This window comes from Marmota monax, unplaced genomic scaffold (genome assembly GCF_021218885.2).
Source record: "Marmota monax isolate L192 unplaced genomic scaffold, Marmota_monax_Labrador192_F-V1.1 WCK01_AAM20220418_F8-fsc00006, whole genome shotgun sequence".
Taxonomy (NCBI): Eukaryota; Metazoa; Chordata; class Mammalia; order Rodentia; family Sciuridae; genus Marmota; species Marmota monax.
Window position 1 is genome coordinate 29787065 of NW_026693712.1, and position 19294 is coordinate 29806358.

The 19294-nt window shown below is 33.3% G+C and overlaps 1 protein-coding gene and 1 non-coding gene across 51 annotated transcripts in view; one reads left to right on the plus strand and one right to left on the minus strand.

Moving 5' to 3' along the window:
• Positions 1–19288, minus strand: part of Ppip5k2 (diphosphoinositol pentakisphosphate kinase 2) — a 133073-nt gene extending 113785 nt beyond the window's left edge. For 17 of the 50 annotated variants that reach the window (XR_009228312.1, XR_009228311.1, XM_058584347.1 and 14 more), the window contains exons 1-4: positions 18985–19287; positions 4077–4272; positions 1437–1527; positions 35–120 (exon numbers count right to left, since the gene is read on the minus strand). Coding sequence is in view for 48 of the 50 variants with exons in the window: in XM_058584347.1 (XP_058440330.1) it covers positions 35–120; positions 1437–1527; positions 4077–4272; positions 18985–19104 (493 nt within the window). In the remaining 2 variants the exon portion in view is untranslated. Of the gene's footprint in view, positions 1–34; positions 121–1436; positions 1528–4076; positions 4273–5832; positions 5939–8587; positions 8983–13170; positions 13305–18984 lie in introns of those variants that run through there. The other 33 variants (XM_058584359.1, XM_058584358.1, XM_058584354.1 and 30 more) reach the window with 12 other exon arrangements.
• LOC124103804 (small nucleolar RNA SNORA26) lies at positions 9921–10034 on the plus strand. The gene has a single exon (XR_006855285.1). It is a non-coding gene; the product is annotated as a small nucleolar RNA SNORA26 (small nucleolar RNA).
• Positions 19289–19294: the final 6 nt, after the last annotated feature.

Consider the following 19294-nt stretch of genomic DNA (forward strand, 5'->3'; position numbering starts at 1 on the left):
AGAAGGTAACATACTTAAAATCTTTTATTCTTACCTTTGGGATTATTTGGATCACGGTTCAAAATTGCATAACGAGGAAGTAAAATACCTTCTGCTTGAAGAATACTATATACTTCTCTCCTAAAGAAAAAGAAAAACATCCTTACTCTCTTGCTGCTGTATTTTGCAATGAATATAACACTGTACTTATTGTTATATGTTATTGTGTTGTACTACTAAAAAGGGTATGTATATCAAGTTTTAAAACTTTTTAAAAATATAGATTTAAAAATAAATCTAAATCATTTCAAGTATTTAAAAATACTTGAAATATTCAGCAAGGAATATTCAGCAATGAGAACAAAAGTTTATGCATACTACTTCTTCTAGCATATTATTATTAAATCAAGAGAGTAAATGAATGAATGTTTGTTAAAGTTGATAACATCACAATGAAATAATCTGGCCATTAAAAACATGTTTAAATAACATTTAATGACATGGGAAAATGTTCACTGTATTCTCAGAGAAATGTAATTCTCGTTTTCTAAAATGCAAGCATGTATGTGTATATATATTGCTCTCTATATGAAAAATATAGTAAATATAGTGACAGAACTAAATGGTTATTTTATGCTTTTATTTCTCAAACTTGTTAAAATATATATGCATTTTTATATATGTATATAACTTATATATGAACATATACTATAATATAGGCCCTAGAAAATGTTTTAAATGTTTAGATAATAACAACTCTACATTCTGGGAGAGCAGGAAAAAAAAGAACCCAAACCAAAAATCATAAAAGTATTTCCACATATATGATATTACAATAGTAACAAAAAACAGAACGGAGATATTAAAAGAGTATTTACTAGAGTAAGAAACACATAGATATAGCTGGGATTGTGGCCCAGTGGTAGAGTGCTTGCCTACCACGTGCAAGGCACTAGGTTCGATCCTTAGCACTACATAAAAATAAATAAATAAAATAAAATACATAAGTACACTCATATTTTATAATTTCATTTATAAATCTATACTTTTGGCCTTTAATAAATGCTAACATACATAGAGAAATATTTTTAAATATATATATTGTATCATTAAAAAACATCTAGTTATAAGTTATTTCCTAATTTAACTATCAGTCAAATGAAAGAAAAATTACTTGTAATTATTCATGGTTTTAGTAGGCTTTGGAAATTAAACAAATGTGGTTTAACTTCTTGTCCTACTACTGGGTACTACTTATGACTCTGGGCAAATTAATTGATCTGATTCTCATGTTTCCTCTCTGTAAAATTCGTTAATAAACACCTATTTATGAATAATACTTTTTAAGGATGCTATGAAATAAGTATGTAAAACACTTTATGCTATGTCAGTATATGGTAGGTACTAAATAAATGTTAATTTTTCCTTCCCTTAATTTAGCCAACTTCACCACTCACCTATCTTGTATGAGATACTGCATATTCAAGTCATTGATTACAAATGGATTCCTGAGTTTTGCATAGGCAACTGCTTTGTCCAGTGGAAATCCTAAGAACACATATCATTAACATACTCTAAACAATTTCAAGATAAGTTGACATCTATAACTTTATCAACTTGAATTGATGCTCCCATAAAATAATGATTCATTATGTTCATAACTGACTTCTATAAAAGGTATAATATATAAAGAAATTTTAGTTAAGCTTTTACTATTAAATCTCATTTTTTTCCTAGTTAATGCTATCAATAAGGCATACTACATCAGTGGCTATAAAAACAAATTAAAGCAGAGACATGTTAGTCAGTGCCTGACTATATACAAAGTCATCCAACAGAAAGTAAAATTACTTCACATACAAAAAGATTTCTATATATAAATAAGTGAACCATGACTACCTTATAATTTTTAAGAATATACTGTGTATACAATTCTTTTCACTAAATATTTTGATGCTTATATTCTCAAATTAGCTGATAGTCAAAGAATTTACGTACCATTAAAAATAATAGCAAAAGCAAAACTAATTCACACATAACACATATACTCAAAATATAAAAGAAGAATCATGCTATTGCTAAGCTGGTGCTAAAATATAAGAAATTACTTCCCTAAAATTTCTAGACACTAGTAAAATTACTAATTTTTACAATAAAAATGAATCAAATGGCAGATATGGTAAGAAAAGTCATTAAACTATCTAAAAAAATTTAATGATTTTATTTTACTTCCTATATTGACACTAAAAGTCTCTCCAATTATAGTGGTGCACAGCTGTAGTCCCAGCACTCTGAAGGCTGTACCAAGAGTATCCCTTGAACCCAGCATATCAAGATTAATCTGGGTAGCATAATTAGACCCCATTAAAAAAAGGAAACACACACACACACACACACTAGACTCTAGGGGTTCAGAGCATAAACCGCTGTTCAAACCTGGCACACCTTTCACTATGTAACCTTGGGAAAATTTATTTAACATCTTTAAATATATTATTCCAGCTATAAATGAGAATTTTGTAAGTCTTACCCTAGTAGAATTTGTGAGGAATGAAATAAGAGTACATCTAAAACACTTAGCACAATACCTGGCATAGTGAGTGCTCAATAATATATGCTAACTGTTATTATTCCTTAAGTGACAATATTTTAGTGAATATATTATCTATGGAAAAGGGTGAAAATCAGCAGTATGTACAATTTTAGGATTTAACCACTGAAGGTGAAGTGCATCCATGAAGACTCTATTTTTGCAGCATTACAAAAAAAGTTAGAAAATATTAAGGCATATTGAAATTTAAAAGAACAAAACAAAACAAAAAACTACATTCAGTTAAACAAGATTTATTCCTAAATTCCCCTTAGTTTTTGAAATTTAAATGTAAAAACTCTATACCAAAAATCACTTGGCCCCAAATTATATAGCCTTCAAGTATTAGAGACTCTCAGAATTCATCACTTGCAAAAGATTTCTTAATGTCTATGATTTGAAGTGTCCTAACATAATCCAACAAATAGAAAACACCTACAGTCAGTTCTCTACTTTTACTGTCCAAGAAGAACATTTTCCTTATCAAGAGATGTTGTATGGGATATGAACTTAGATGTAACACCTAGTTTTTAGAGGTAAATAGCTTTTACAGGAAGAATCTTATGACTGTATAAGAGAACACCTTACCCTCAAGGATAAACAAATTTTAATGTTCTCTAAGATGAGTGGTCTTGGTGATTTGGTGAGCAAAGATCATGAATGTAGCTCTCCATGAAATAATCAAAATTAATTTACACAATGGGGACACAAAAAACTATGTCCCATTTTCTTCTTGTTGAACTGAGACTTTAAAACAACTCAGGACTGCATATTTTGTCAACAGGTGATGATTAAATATCAACACATTTATAATTGAGAGCACATCTTTTAAATTATACTTCTAGTTCTTAGTTTATTTAATCTGCAGATTTTTAGGCTATGAATTTCAGATCTACACTTGGTAATAATTTTAACTAGTGGATTTTTCTATACAGTAATAATTAAGCTTAACCAATATTTATTCTTAATTAATAAAAAGTAGTGAGATCTAAAATTTCAAATATTAGTTTCTTAAGACATAAAGTATGCATACAAACATGAGGAATGACAGATCATTTTCTATACGGCAAAAACAACTTGCATATTCATACATCAAGAATTTATCCCATTAAATTCAAATGCAAACAAAGATATACATTCAAAGAGATGATCACAACCTCATTTTTAATAGTAAAAATTGGAAATTGTCCACATATTCAGATATTAATTAAATATTTTATGGTACATCTACATAATGATACTATGCCACAGGTTACTGAAGAATGACAGGTGAAAAATATACATTGATACAATAATGCAAAAGTTAAATATAAACTTATACCTAGGATATGACACTAAATTTTTAAAAAATATAGAAAAGACTGAAAGAAATATACTAAAATGTTAATATAACATTGTTGAGAGTGGGTTGGTCTAATATTATTTTGTTTTATTCAATATTCTACAATTATTATGCATTAATTTTATAATCAGAGAAGAAAAAGGGGTGCCCCCTCTTGTTTAATACCTTTAGAATGGAAAGAAATAAGACAATCACATAAAGGCCAGTTTTCCACTGGTTCATTCAAAATAACTTCCTCTTCAAATACTACTACTGTGATATATTTAAATAAGGAGATCCGTTCCAGAATTTCCTTCATTGGTTTGGATTTGGATTTCTTTGCCATGGAACATATTCCAACCACAATCTGCCTTTCTGGTGGCTAAAAGAGAAACAAAACAAAAAATCAGGTTGACTTAATATAAACTCCAAAACATAGCTATTTAATTCTTTTCAGAAGTAAATAAGGCTTGTGATAAATATATAAAAGTGATACATTAATCAAAAAAGGCATTTTAAAAATTATATCATTATTATAACAATAAATACCTTATAAATAATTTTCTATAAAGGTCTGGAAAAAATTTTAAAGATACACATTTTTAGAACATTGATACTATTTTCAATCAAGTTTAAAACTTAAGGAAATAACTTTGCAGTGGTAGAGCACATGCCTAGCACACGTAAAGTACTGGATTCAGTCCTCAGTAGCACAAAAAAATAAATAAAATAAAGGTATTGTGTCCATCTACAACTAATTAAACAAACAAACAAACAAACTCTGCTTTAACTGCCTTTCGTATTTGTTTATCCTCTCCACAGCAGAAAAAAGGGCAAATGTGGGCCCAAACCCATCCAATTCATGTAAAAAGACCAATGGGAATGAAATAAAATATTTTTTCTTGCATGAGTAAGATATGGTTCTACCTTCAAAGCTATATAGTATTCAATTCTTTTTGTGGATTGAGCTTGAATGTGGTCATTAATGACAACTCAAAAGAAAATTTTGGAGAGAACCACACTGCTACCAGAGATGGCAAGAACCTCTGACATTCCAATCTTCACACTCAATATTCCTCCTTAATGATGTTGCTAATATTACCAGTTTTACACCAAATTGTGGCTCAAAGGCCACTATTAGTTCTAATCTAAAAAGGCAGAATACATAAATAATAACAATAGTAACTTCATACATTCATAAAAAGTACTGGAGAGTCACCCTGGGGTCTATGCATCTCAGGGCTTAAGAGTTTCTCAACTATAAAAAGCTATGTCCAGCTTTTCATTTGATTCTACTTTCTTTTCCATGATTTGATATATTTTATAAGACATTATAATCTGTACTCAAAAAAGTGGTTTAGGATATTTTCTCCTCTATGATCCAAAAAGAAAATCAGATAGTATCAGAATTAAGTTGTTCTTTTTGCCTAGAAATATACTTCCATGTTTTCTCTTCTAACCCATGAAATTTAGAGTTCAAACCAGTATTGAATTATAAAACAAAGAGATAATAAATTGTATCCTTCTCGGGATCTGCTATCTTTATTTTCTCTGATCATCCAGTTTTATGTTTCCTTATTCAATTTTTATGCTGATCAAAAGCCTTGGCATAACTCATTATAATGTTCCTAAAGTAGATTCATCAGGATAACCTAACATTTCACATTGTTTTAGTATTTTTTAAAGGTACTAGATTAGGGTTTTTTATTATAGACCTATTAATGAATCTGTTCATTGGCTAAGATGATAAGAAAACATTGACATTAAAAATGTAAACAAATAAAAACTTACAGTCTTAAGACAAAATTTTCCTATTAGGTAAGACCTTTGAAGTACAAACTAATTATAAAACAGATCGGAGTTATTTTGTGTGTTAGCTTTTCATTGCTGAAACAAAATACCTGAGAAAAACAAGTTAGAGGAGCAAATTATTTCAGCTCACAGTTTCAGAAGTTTCAGTCAGCTAGTTCCACTGCTTTGGGCCTGAGGCAAGGCAGAACATAATGGCAGAAAGGCATAGTGGAGAAAAACTGCTCACTTCACAGCAGCTAGGAGGCAGAGAAAAAGAGAGGAAGGGGCAAGGGACAAAATACACCCTTACAGGGCACACCCCCAGTGACCAACTTCTCCCGACTAGGTCCCATTTCCACCACATACCAATAATGACAACAAATTATGAATTCCTCAATGGATTAATTCATTTATCCAATCACTTCCCTAAATTTTCACCTCTGACTATTGTTACACTTGGGACTAAGCCCTCAACATACGAATCTTTGAGGTATGTCTAGACCATAATACTGTGTTAGATTTAATGCCTAACAAAATTGAAGCTCACATTTTTGAAATCTTAAAAGGAGAATGATAGCTCCATATGAAACTATAGGTCAAAAGAACAAGCTCCATGAAAGTGTCAACTGCACATCATGAATACAAGTTCAGTTTATTTAACACCAATATTCCAAGAACTCTACTGTCTAAAGTCTAGTTATATAGAAAGTACTATTCAATACTAAAGTACTTTGAGTCTAATAGGGAATGTTGAGAGCCACAGCCGAAAGGGCCCCAGCAAACTTCCAGCTGCCAGCTGATGATTGGCTCACAGCGGCCCCAACAAACTTCTAGCTGCCAACTGATTGGCTCCTCTGCTGTGATGCTCATTGGGCTGTTTCCCCACCCTTTCAGACCACGGAGCTGCTTATTGGGGGACTTTTTTTTTGCTCCGCCCACACGACCCAGCCAATCGGCCTCAAGAGCAGGAGGAGTGGGGGGAGATTAAGAGGCTTGTGGGAAGCCGGTGGTGGCAGTTGGGCTCTGAAGAGCTGTGTGGTGCGGTGTGTATGTTCTAAAAATAAAGTTTGTTTCTTTTGACAAGTGGCTCCTGAATTGTGCCCAGCCAGACTGCGGCATTTGGTGGCCCATACCGGGACTAAACCCGCGACCTTGGCATTATCAGCACCACAAAAATAATATAGTAACTTGTGACACATTATATGTCAAGATATTAACATAGTACTAAGGAAGAAGTGATCAAATTTGTCATGTGAAAAGAGCATGGAGAATGGAGTGAAAGACACAAAAATCTGAGGAGGGTTTTGAAGAATAAATGTAACTCAAGTACTTCAAAATAAGGGCATTTTAGAGCAACAAAGAAACATATTCAGCAGCAAACACACATGATATGGCATGAAATAAATATATGGAAAAAAATTTTTGAGGGGAACTAGGGATTGAACCTAGAGGTGCTCTACCACTGAACTATATCCTCAGTTCCCCCTTTTTATGTTTTTATTTTGAGACAAGGTCTGTCTCATTTAGGGCCTCACTAAGTTGTTGAGGTTGGCCCAAAAGTTAGGATCCTCCTGCCTCAGCCTCCTGAGCCACTGGGATCACAGGAGTGCGCCATTGTACCCAGTTGGAAGTAAAATTGCGATGTTACTAAAATACAAAAGGTAGGAAGAATGGGAGATAACTACCTATAAATAGAGATGGGAGATAAAATTCCTTACATGTGAGAAGACAGGACTTGTTCTAGCAGTAGTATCCACACTGTTCAGAACTCCAGAGAAAAATAGTAAGGCTAGTTGGGGCCAAGTCAGTAGTGCTTTCTAGTCTAAGTGAACCAGAGAAGTTTTACTTTCAAACTTTACTTCTAGATAAGACTTTAGATGAAGAAAAGTTGTGAATGGCCAGAGAGAAGCTTGATAATCATTATTTTTTTCAAGGGTAGGAAATAGGGAAGATGTTCTGTACTGAGAGTTTTAAAAGAGGAACAGTCCAGTTTGCATTATAGATATGTGTAACTTCACTCAGAAATATGTTGCTATGGAAAAGGCCTTAAAGAACTATTTTTGGTTTTTTTTTTTTTATCACTTTTACCAAGCATAAGAGTTTTCCTTTTAAAATAAAATTATCTTTCCAATTTAACTTAGAAAACTAAGCATGTATTATAAAATGTCTGCATTTTAAATCAGCCCTTAGAATATAGCAATCCATGCACACACACACAAAAAAAATCTATGATGACTAAGGAAAACATTGGAAGAATTTAACTGTAGAAAAACGAACATAATAGATGTTCATCCAGTGTGGGTATAAACATTCTAATATGTCAGAAAGAGAATCAGACACACTTATTTGCAGTGTGTTCACACACTTATGCACATGATGCAGCCTCTCCTTTTAGCCAGTTTGTAGATTTTTGATTAGCTAATAAATAGTGATATCTTCAGTTCAACCAGCACTTCCATTTACAAACTGATAAACAAAGAATTTGGGTAAGCAGTTTTCTTCTTTAGTACCTTTAAAATTATTTCCTTCTACCTCTTAATCTTGATGTATTTGTTATGTATTTCAAATACAAGAAATAATTCTAATGCATGGCCCAGATTTCTATTTCTCTTAGCCATTTTTTTTCTGCAAAGCCCCAAGTTACATGATGTATATTACTGAAAGAAACTAAAATAAGCATCACTAAATAACTTAGAAATCTGAACCTTAACTATATTTACCATATTACTTGATTCACCATCAATTCAATAACATCCCTCACAAAATGTTACTTTTTCAGTTTAAAAAATTTCTAACAAATTTGTACATGAAAAAAATCTTAATTTAAGGTCATAGTATTCATTCACATTAACTGGGATTAGCAGAAATACCATATTGCTCTCTCACCAAAGAAAGAAACAACTTACAGAATCATCTTCCTCATCATCATCGTCATCTGCATGGTGGAAGAAATGTCGGTAACTTCCAGGGTTTATTTCTGTATCTTCAGGCCCAACAAAGAATCTGGGGGCTTCACTCATTTTTACTTCATTTAATATAGATATAACAAAGTATCTATATTAAAACTTCTAAATAAATAGTATCAGAAGAAAGCATTCTCCCTATACTAGCTGACAGAGGTCTGCTGCAGTTTGTTTCTGCTTATACAATCACTTGAAAGTGTGATGACAGTTAGTTGGCAAATATTCCTTTGTTCTCAGATATCATTGCTTCATTGTGGACATCAAAGTTGTTGCTGCTGTTTAAAATACAAAGACAATAGGGCTGTTGTATTCCTAAGTTGATACAGCAATTGTTTTACCTACAATGCAATAAAAAAAATTGAGTGTACTTTAAAAACATTCCTGTCACTTAGATAATTTTAAGTGATGCTTGCATAATCAGCATCCAATAACTGGATGAATACTTTCAAAATGAAAATGTTTTCTTCCATAAGATTAATTAACAGTGTAATCTTCAGTAAAACACAGCACATCAATTTAATAAGGTGATACAAAATAATATAAAACTACACACTAAATTCTTCAAGTGCAAAAATAACAAATTAAGAGAAAATTATTTGAATTATAACAAAATTATATTAAAAGTTACATCCTTTATCACATAGTTCAGAACTATCTGAATGGAATGGAACAGATAAACCTATTTATGTAGGTTTAACAGCTACTAACAATTGAGCACTAATCTGAAGTGACATTAAGTTGATTGTAGAAGTTTAGTTTGAAAACAGGTTTTTAGGGAATATAATATTATAATACATTCTAGTCCATACATAAATCTATTAAAAAAGTGGGGGGAAACAGAGTGAAAATAAGATTTCTAACAGTAGTTCCTAAATTTGCAGAATTTAAACACTCTTTAGCAAATCTAATAATATCTATGGGTCCCCCTCACCCCAAAAATGCTCATGAACACTAAACTCTGCAAGCAATTTTATGTTCTTTAATGACAAACTCTTCCATATAATCAGGCACCCATGAAATCAGATCAGTTAAAGAACTATCATGTAATAGTGCTATGATTGAAAAGCATTCTTTACCAAAGTCATTTACATGCACTTGGACTCTGGTAATATTAAAATTAATTATCTACCAAGAGCAAATTATATATCACATCCTTCAATTGCTTACTGATATTAAAAGACCTTACTTGATGAAATAACTTTTAAAAGAGTTTAATAATATACTAGATAGAATTGCAACACACAATTCTAAAAGTCATATTCCTTTGCCCTTTCTTGTGTGCTTTTAAAGTTGATGCAGTGCTTTAAGAGGCTAACACTGAAGGTTAAAGGTAACTTCCATAAAATTTAGAGAATAGGTTGCAAAACTCCTCTTTGAATCAGTTACAGTTGGAAAAAAAAAAAGAGGTTATATTACTGAAGGTCTAATTCCAGTTTCAGTTTAACTGATGGCTCCTTATAAATATTAAACCAGTTTAATCAGTCAGCATTGATTTATTTATCTTTAAATTGAACAATGTTATGAAACACAAAACAGTTTGTGACTAAAAAATTGGAAGAAATAATTTACTTTATTAAAAAATGCTTTTTTTTCCCAGTTACTTGGGAGGCTGAGACAGGAAGATGGCAAGTTTGAGGCCAATTTGGACAACATAGCCACAGTTGTCTCAAACTAAAATAACTTGGGGATGTATCTCAGTGGTAGAGCATCCCTGGAATTTACTCTCCAGTATCACCAAAAGAAAAAAAAAAAAAGCTTTTTTGTTTCTATTCTTTCTTCACTGTTTAACATTAAAAAATGTTTGCTGATAAAGAAAAAATGGTTTCCAATTGCTATAACACTTGATGGCAGTAGGTAAGTTAATCTCAGCTCTGTTTTGTATCAAATGGTAAATATCCTTAGGTTTCTTCTTACTTGTTTTTTACTCTTTCTATTTAAACACAGCGCAAATATCCCAAATATTTCAGCAGCGGAAAGGGCATGATTTTGGAGTCAGATATACCTATTTCAGTCTGTCACTACATAACTACTAGAAACTTATGCTAGTTTCTCTGAGCTTTCGTTTCTTCATCTATAAAAAAGGGAGTATACTAATAGCCTATAACTCCGTAAAAGCTAAACACGGTAGTAAAAGTGCTTGACACATATCAAACACTCATTAAACCATAGTTTCTATAAGCACTTCTATAAACAAAGTTCCCAACTAATATAACATGGAAATCTAAAATAATATCACTCATTATTTGTTGAAATACATTTATTTAATCAATAAATAATATTCACATATTATAAAAGACACACTATTAGATACTGGCAATTGTACTTCTTCTACTTTAGGTATTCTAATAAACGTGATAAAACTTGTTTTAGAGGTTGAGATAAAAATTAAGTTTTAAAAATTATGTAGTTTTAGAGTATCATTTTGAAATATCTGAAACACATAAAACTGAATTTTTAAAATAAAAATCAGTTAATTACCCCATAACCTAGTGGCAGGACTAATAGTTGCAGTTCTTGGTTGTAGAACTGAATTGAATTTCCTACTAACTAGTCTTTTTGATATATATTTTCCCACATTTTTGTGATGCTTAATACCACTCACATATACATACGTCATATATATATATATATATATATATATATATATATATATATATATATACACACACACACACACACATATATATACACACACACACACATATGTATATGTGGAAAATCAACTTTTTCTTGATGGGTAGCAACTGTGTATTCCATAGATATTTTTCCAAAACAATATGAATTAATGATTGAGCTGTCCCCTTTTTTGAAGTACACTGATACATGTCTCTCATTTGATTATAAATTTAGATCTGAAAACATGTCTGATTCATTTATTTGGAGTAAGGCAATAGTTAAATCCACAAATAAATATGTTAGAAGACCTCTCTATAAGATAACAGTTAAGCATGAATTTAAATATATATGGGAAATCTGCCACAAAGAGTTAGAGCATTTTAGGTAAGAAACATAAAAAATTAAAAATTCTAAAACAGGAATAGAACATGAATATACAACAGGCAAACAAAGGAAGAATGGCTAAAAAAAGACATCAGAGAAGTAGCTAAGATGTATACAAATGACTTAAAAACAAATTTTATTGGATTACATTTAAGACAATTGGGAAGCAGAAATAAATTCAAGTTAAACAGTTTTTTGGTTGTTGTTTTTTAATGATTTTGTTTAAAAGGCAGGTAGACTGATTTGGGCTTCAGAAAAACATATGGTTAAAGAAAGTTGTTTTTTTCCCCCTCCGTTACTCCATTTCAATATATGAGAGATAGTTACAAATATTATTAAAGGACTAAACAAGTTAATGGTAAGTGGACAAATTCAGGAGCCCAAATACCTGGGTTTTGATATTGAATCCAATAACTGTATGAACTTGAACAGTGTTTCAGGGACCTAATTTCCTCATCTGTAAATTATATCTATCTTGTGGCTTGTTAGAAGGATTAAATATAATACATTAAAAATGCTTGTATCCCTGAATAGGAAAAGAAGAACTCAAACTATCACTATTTGCTGATGACATGATTCTATATTTAGAGAATACAAAAAATTCCACCAGAAAACTTAATAAATTAATTCAGCAAAATACCAGGATATAAAATCAATACCCATAAATCAAATTCATTTCTATACATCAGTGATGAATCCTCTGAAAGAAAATTAGGAAAACTGCCCCATTCACTATAGCCTCAAAAAAAAAAAAATAATAATTGGGAATCAATCTAACAAAAGAGATGAAAGACCTCTAAAATGAAAACTACAGTACACTAAACAAAGAAATTGAAGAAGACCTTAGAAGATGGAAAGATCACCCATGTTTTCCAAAAGGCAGAAGTAACACTGTCAAAATGCCATACTACCAAAAGTTCTATTTTAATGCGATTGCAATTAAAATCCCAATGACAAGGCTGGGATTGTGGCTCAGTGGTAGAATGCTCGCCTAGCACATGTGAGGTACTGGGTTTGATCCTCAGCACCACACAAAAATAAATAAATTAAATAAAGGTATTGTATCCATGTATAACTAAATACATATATATATATGTATGTATATATATATAACTAATATATATATATATATATATATATATATAAAATCCCAATGGCATTCCTCTTAAAAATAGAAAAAGCAGTAATGAAATTCATGGAAAAATAAGAGCCCCAGAATAGCCAAAGCAATCCTTAGCAAAAAAGAGTGAAATAGGATGCATCACAATACCAGACCTTAAACTATACTACACTATACTACAGAACTATAGTAACAAAAACAGCATGGTATTAGCACCAAAATAGACGTGTAGTCCAACAGTACAGAATAGAAGACACAGAGACAAACCCACATAAATACAGTTATCTCATATTAGACAAAGGTGCCAAAAACATACATTGGAGAAAAGAGAGCTTCTTCCACAAATGGTGCTGGGAAAACTGGAGATCCACATGCAGCAAAATGAAATTAAATCCCTATCTCTTACCATGCATAAAATTCAACTCAAAGTGGATCAAGGATCTAGGAATCAGACCAGAGACCCTGCGCCTATAATAGAAGAAAAAGCAGGCCCAAATCTTCATCATGTTGGCTTAGGACCTGACTTCTTCAACAGGACTCCTAAAGCACAAGAAATAAAATCAAGAATCAATAAATGGGATGGATTCAAATTAAAAAGCTTCTCCTCAGCAAAGGAAACAAAAAGTAACGTGAAGAGAGAGCCTACAGAATGGGAGAAAATCTTTACCACACGTGTATCAGATGAAGCACTAACCTCCAAGATTAGTGCTATATGAATTTATTATCCAATAAATAAATGGGCTAAGGAATTGAACACACACTTCACAGAAGATATAAAATCGATCAACAAATATATGAAAAATTGTACAACATCTCTAGCAATTAGAGAAATGCAAATCAAAACTACTCCAAGATTTCCTCTTACTCCAGCCAGAATGGCAATAAGTGTTGGCTAGGATGTGGGGGAAAAGTTATACATTACTGGTGGGACTGCAAATTGGTGCAATCAATCTGGAAAGCGATATGGAGATTCCTCAGAAAACCTGGTAGGGAACCACTATTTGATCTAACTATCCCACTCCTCGGTCTATACCCAAAGGATTTAAAATAAGCACACTACAGTGACACAGCCACATCAATGTTTATAGCAGCTCAACTCACAATAGCTAAACTGCGAAACCAACCTAGATGCCCTTCAGTAGATGAATGGAAAGAAATTGTGGTATATACACAATGGAATATTACTTAGCCTCGAAGAAGAATGAAATTATGGCATTTGCATGTAAATGGATGGAGTTGAAGAATATCATGCTTACTGAAGTAAGCCAATCCCCCAAAACCAAAGGCCGAATGTTCTCCCTGATAAATGGATGCTGATCTGTAATGGGAAGGGGGCATGGGAAGAATGGAGGAACTCTGGATTGGGTAGAGGAGAGGTAGAAGCGGGGAGGGGCTATAAGGGTGCAAAGAATGGTGGAACGAGACGGTAATTATTTCCCTATGTACAAGTATGACTGAATGAATGGTGTGACTCTGCATTGTATACAACCAGAGAAATTAAAAGTTGTGCTCCATTTGTGTACAATCAGTAGAAATGCATTCTGTTGTCATGTATAACTAATTGGAACAAACAAAAAAAATGCTTGTATTCCAATTTCACGGTCATACTCCATACCAATTAAATCAGAATGTTCGAGAGTAGGGTTGAGATATTTTTAAGGTTCCCAGGTAATTCTAATGAACAGACAAGGTTTAGAACTCATATAGTAACCCCCACCCCCCCTCAAAAGAATAAGAGGATGGAAGAATGGAAGCATATAGTAAGCAAAATATATCCATTCAGTGTTGTTTTTTAAAAAATATTTTTTAGTTGTTGATGGACCTTTAGTTTTTATTTATTTCTACGTGGTGCTGAGAATCGAACCCAGTGCCTCACACATGCTAGGCAAGTGCCCTTCCACTGAGCTACAACCCCACCCCCTCACTGTTGTTTTGACAGTATGCTAATAGTATAGGGAATCTGATTATATTCTATAATAGAAAGGAGATAAAAGTGATGACGCACAATCTTTGCCTCCTGGTGCTTGGTACATCTCAAGTACTCAATAAATATTCTGCCACAAAACTTTCCTCAATAACTTTCAAAACTTCTTCCCTCCATCACTTATTGTGACCTTTGGTCACCTACATCCTTATCATTATTTAACAGTTTGGGTTATGTATCTCTCTCCAAAATAAAAACCTAAAAGGAATGAACACTTAATAAACATTGTTATCTGATAAGTAACTAGTTAATGCAGAGCTTCCTAACATGCTGCCTCACCATAAATGAGCTATATGTATGTTACGAAATTGTCTCAGCCATCAAGACAGCTATACCCCCTGGCCAGTTGCCTCCAGTAGCATTCTTTTCAGTTTCCCAAAATACAGGACATATACAATAATTTTCTATGTCTGCCTTAATGTGAAAAAAGTTGAGAAGCACTTAGTTAATACTGTGGGATAGGGATATTTTCCTCATCTTAAAAATGCTTGTACATCTATGTATGTTCATTATTTCATTATAAATGAATACTTGAGACTCAAAAGTTCAAGTACCGAGAACTTGATGAAATCATATTCAATCATCACATAGGTCAATAAGAGTGGCAAAATGCCAGATATAAGTTAAAAGTAAAAAATCAACAATCCATAGTTTTTCTTACATTACTGAAATACTTAATAAATTTTTGGAAAACTAAAAATATAGAATAAACCTTTTTTTCCCCCTCTTACTCACGTGGCATACATATGGTACAAAATGAAATAAAATGAGCCCTGTAGGAGATCTAGGATATTCTAAATGGTTTATTTCACTTAAACTCTGATAATTGAACCAAATGCATTATATATATAACATTTTCAACATTATTCAGCAATTTAAGCCACAACCCTAGCCCCATAATCAATAATTCTTAACTAGAGAATCTATATTTTAATAAATGGATGAACAGTTAGATTTGGGTAACTCTCTAAATCTATGCAAAAGACAAGCATTACTTAACCCTGATTTCTAAATTTGAAATGAGCACCATTCTGTCAATAAGTTTCCACACTCAAAGCAGTAGTTCTCCAACTTCAGCATACGTCAGAATCACCTAGAGGGGTTGTTAAAAGTACTAAACTAAAATGTTTGCGGGGTGAGGGCCAATATTTTGAGTTTTTAAAAAGTTCCAAGCTGATGCTGATGCTGTTTGACTAAGAATCACACTTTGAGAACAATTACTATATTCTTTGACAAAACTGGGTTTGAACGCTTTTTCTGAAATTTGCTCAGCTGTGTCCGTAAAAGTTATTGAACCTGTCTAACTATAATCTGTAAAATAGGATTATAAATCTCATGTATTTTTTTGAAGACTAAATGACAATAACAATGACAGTGCTTCAAAAACCAGTTTATGTTAAGCACGTAATAACTGTTAGCTGTTTCTATATTCTGTTAACTGTGATAAATAAGACAAGATTTTTGACCGTATTCTAACTATCAAAGAACAAAAACAACTCAATTTAGAGTCTAACTACTTACCTTCCATCCAAGGAAGCCACAGAAACTTCTCTTTGTCAATGCTGCTGCTGGAAACCTCTCTACATCTTTTCCAGCATTACCTCACTACTTGAGACTATCATAAACACTACTGCCCAGGATAAAGAGTCTTCTCTTTCATAGCTTTATTGGTCCTGGCCAGAGCTACTAGTCCTCAAAAAAATACCTTGTTTAAATCTCATGAGTCCTACATAGTATTCAGAGGCCCCTTGGCTGAATACAAAACTCTGTCCAAGTTTTCATTGTAGCCCTTTCCATAAATTCCCTCAAGGCCCAGTTTTAATACTGTATCTCTGCTCCCCAAATCAGAGAAAATGAGAACTCCAGTTATTGCTGCTCAACCTGAACACAGATACATAACCAGTTTACCTCATATCCCCAAAGCATTTCCCAATGGAATCACTCTTATAAATGGTGACTAAATTCTAAGGCATTAATAGTAAACTACATAAGAGGGTATTAAATAGGCTTCTTCAGGATGGCAAAGGCAAACTAGTAACATTTCTAAGATTATTTATTTTTAAAAGTCCAAGTTTCATACAACCTTCACATTGATTTTTTTTTTTTTCCTTCTTCAAATGTTCATATAATACCCTTCTGCTGAACCTGCATTTCCTTCTCCCTGGAAATCACTCCTCCCCTGTAGGAATAGGAAGTCTTATTCTTCCTTAAATAAATGACTGGAAGGCTTCAATAAATGCTCTCCTAACAACTATCATGCCTCTGGGAGGCCCTAACTACACAACAAAACCCTCTGCCATCCAATATGCTCCACAATATTTCAGATCTATTTTTACAACTGTTGGGGCTTGTTTCCCTCCCAAATTTATTACGAAAAATTTCAAATATTCAGAAACATTGAGAGAACAGTTCACTAAACAACCATATGCCCACCATTAAACTCAACAATGGTCAACTTTTTTTTATATTTACTTTTTATTTATGTAACCACATACATAGGCATATATTTACTGCACCATTTGAAAGTAAGCTGTAGGCATCAACATACATGACCTCTAAATACAGTGGCATTCATCTCCAAAAAAATAATTGCATCTTTCTACTTAAACACAATACCATTTCCATCTAAGAATATTATTAAATTGTTCTACAACATTGTCTATAAGTAGTTGCCTGGTAGCTTTTGAGAAACAAGGATCTCAACTATATATTTTCAGTTCTTAACTTAGTGTACAGCACTTATTTGGGTGATTAATAAATATTCTAGGATTGGGGATGTTGCTCAGTGGTAGAGTGATTCTAGCATGCAGAAGACCCTGGGTTCAATTCCCAGCACAAAAAAATTCTATCAATTGTTCATTTTAATATACCCTCATAACTACTCTATATGTCATATGAGTTTAAAACTTAAATAGAAAGCTTTGATTTTACTCCTATAAGCTTCCTGCACATCAATCAGTCACTAGTTTTAAATAAGCCTGTGCTGCAGTAAGTATTTGGGATTTTGAACTAGTTAATTCTGCATCACAATACTGATGCTCCACAAAGATATAGATCATGTCTGTCACTTGTCAGACACAAGTAGAAACACACACAAATATTTTAAATGAATGAATACTTTTAGCCACTGAAATTGTTGATGAAAAAAAATTGGAATTGTGTAAGAATAATGGTAGGACAGTAGAATGCAGATTTTGGAACCTGAGAGATTTAGTTTCTAATAGAGATTCAAATGTTTACTTGCTGCAAAAGTTTACTGGGGAGAGTGTTACTTGACCTCTGAAAGCCTCAATTTCTACCTTTATAAAATAGGGGTAAATTTTGAGGAGTGACTGTGTAAAGCACTTGTCACAATGCTCATTAATGGAAGCTACTTTCACTATTTTATCCATCTGAAACTACATATTTCATTGAGGAAACTATAATAGCAAAACAAAATTCTATCCTAGTGTAGGGCTAGGATGCTAGTTGCTAAAGTCAGCCATGCTTCTTACTTCTACAGCTAAACCTTCCAGCTTGCTAAACGAAGATAACTATTACTTACAGTACTCCAAGATCGTAATTTGCCAGGAAGTTGCCCAGAACCTCGTGAATGAGATCCAAAGGTCACTATCCACAAACCAGGATGTAATAGTCTCCAATCGATTAGTTGCAGCAGTGAACTGCAACCTCCGACCATAACAGAAAACTGCAATAATGCACAAGGCTTTTGTTCTTTTAAAGTGGGCGTGGAGGCGCGACAAGCAAAGGAACAAAGAATAAGGAACGAAAATTATTTAAAATAGCCACTTCTAGGGCTGGGATTGTGGCTCAGTGGTAGAGTACTTGCCTGACAATGTGTAACTGGGTGCGATTCTCAGCACCACATATAAATAAGTGAATAAAATAAAGGTCTATCAACAACTAAAAATAAAAATAAAAAATAAATAGCCACCTCTACCCACAGCGGTCCTCAAATTCGAAGGTGCTAAACTTTGGTGGAACTAGTGGCAGTTAGGGGAAGCTCCGCAGTTCCCTAACTTAGCTGCCATTTGTGGAGTTTCAAAACCAAGAAACGAAAAAGGAAAGCAATGGAGGAGGAGGAGAAGGAGGCGGAGGAAGGGACAACGAGACGCAAGGGATCCTGAGGGCTGTACTGTCACTCTGAACCCGCGAAGCCGTTCAACCAACACATGCCCTTTCAAGGAGCCGCCTGTTTAGGGTCCTCAAAGCAAAGGAGACAAAGCAAATGCCTACCAGCGGCAGCAACCATCTGGAGATCAGTTTCTGTATCTCCTGTCCTCCATTGATCTTGGGGCCCTCACCTGACTCGGACGCGGTTGTCACGCGAGCTGCTGGAAATAGCCCGATACACATAGGTTTCCCCTTTTTATTCTGGGGATAAGGGTGGGTGAGGTTTTGGTCCTGAGACTTCAGCTGTACGCGGGGACAGGGGTCTTCTTCGTTCAGCAGCAGCTAAAGAGCCACATAGAGGTAGCTGAGGCACTACTACACCTCTTGAATCCCGGGCACGCCTCTTCTTCACCCGCCTAGGGTCTCACACACA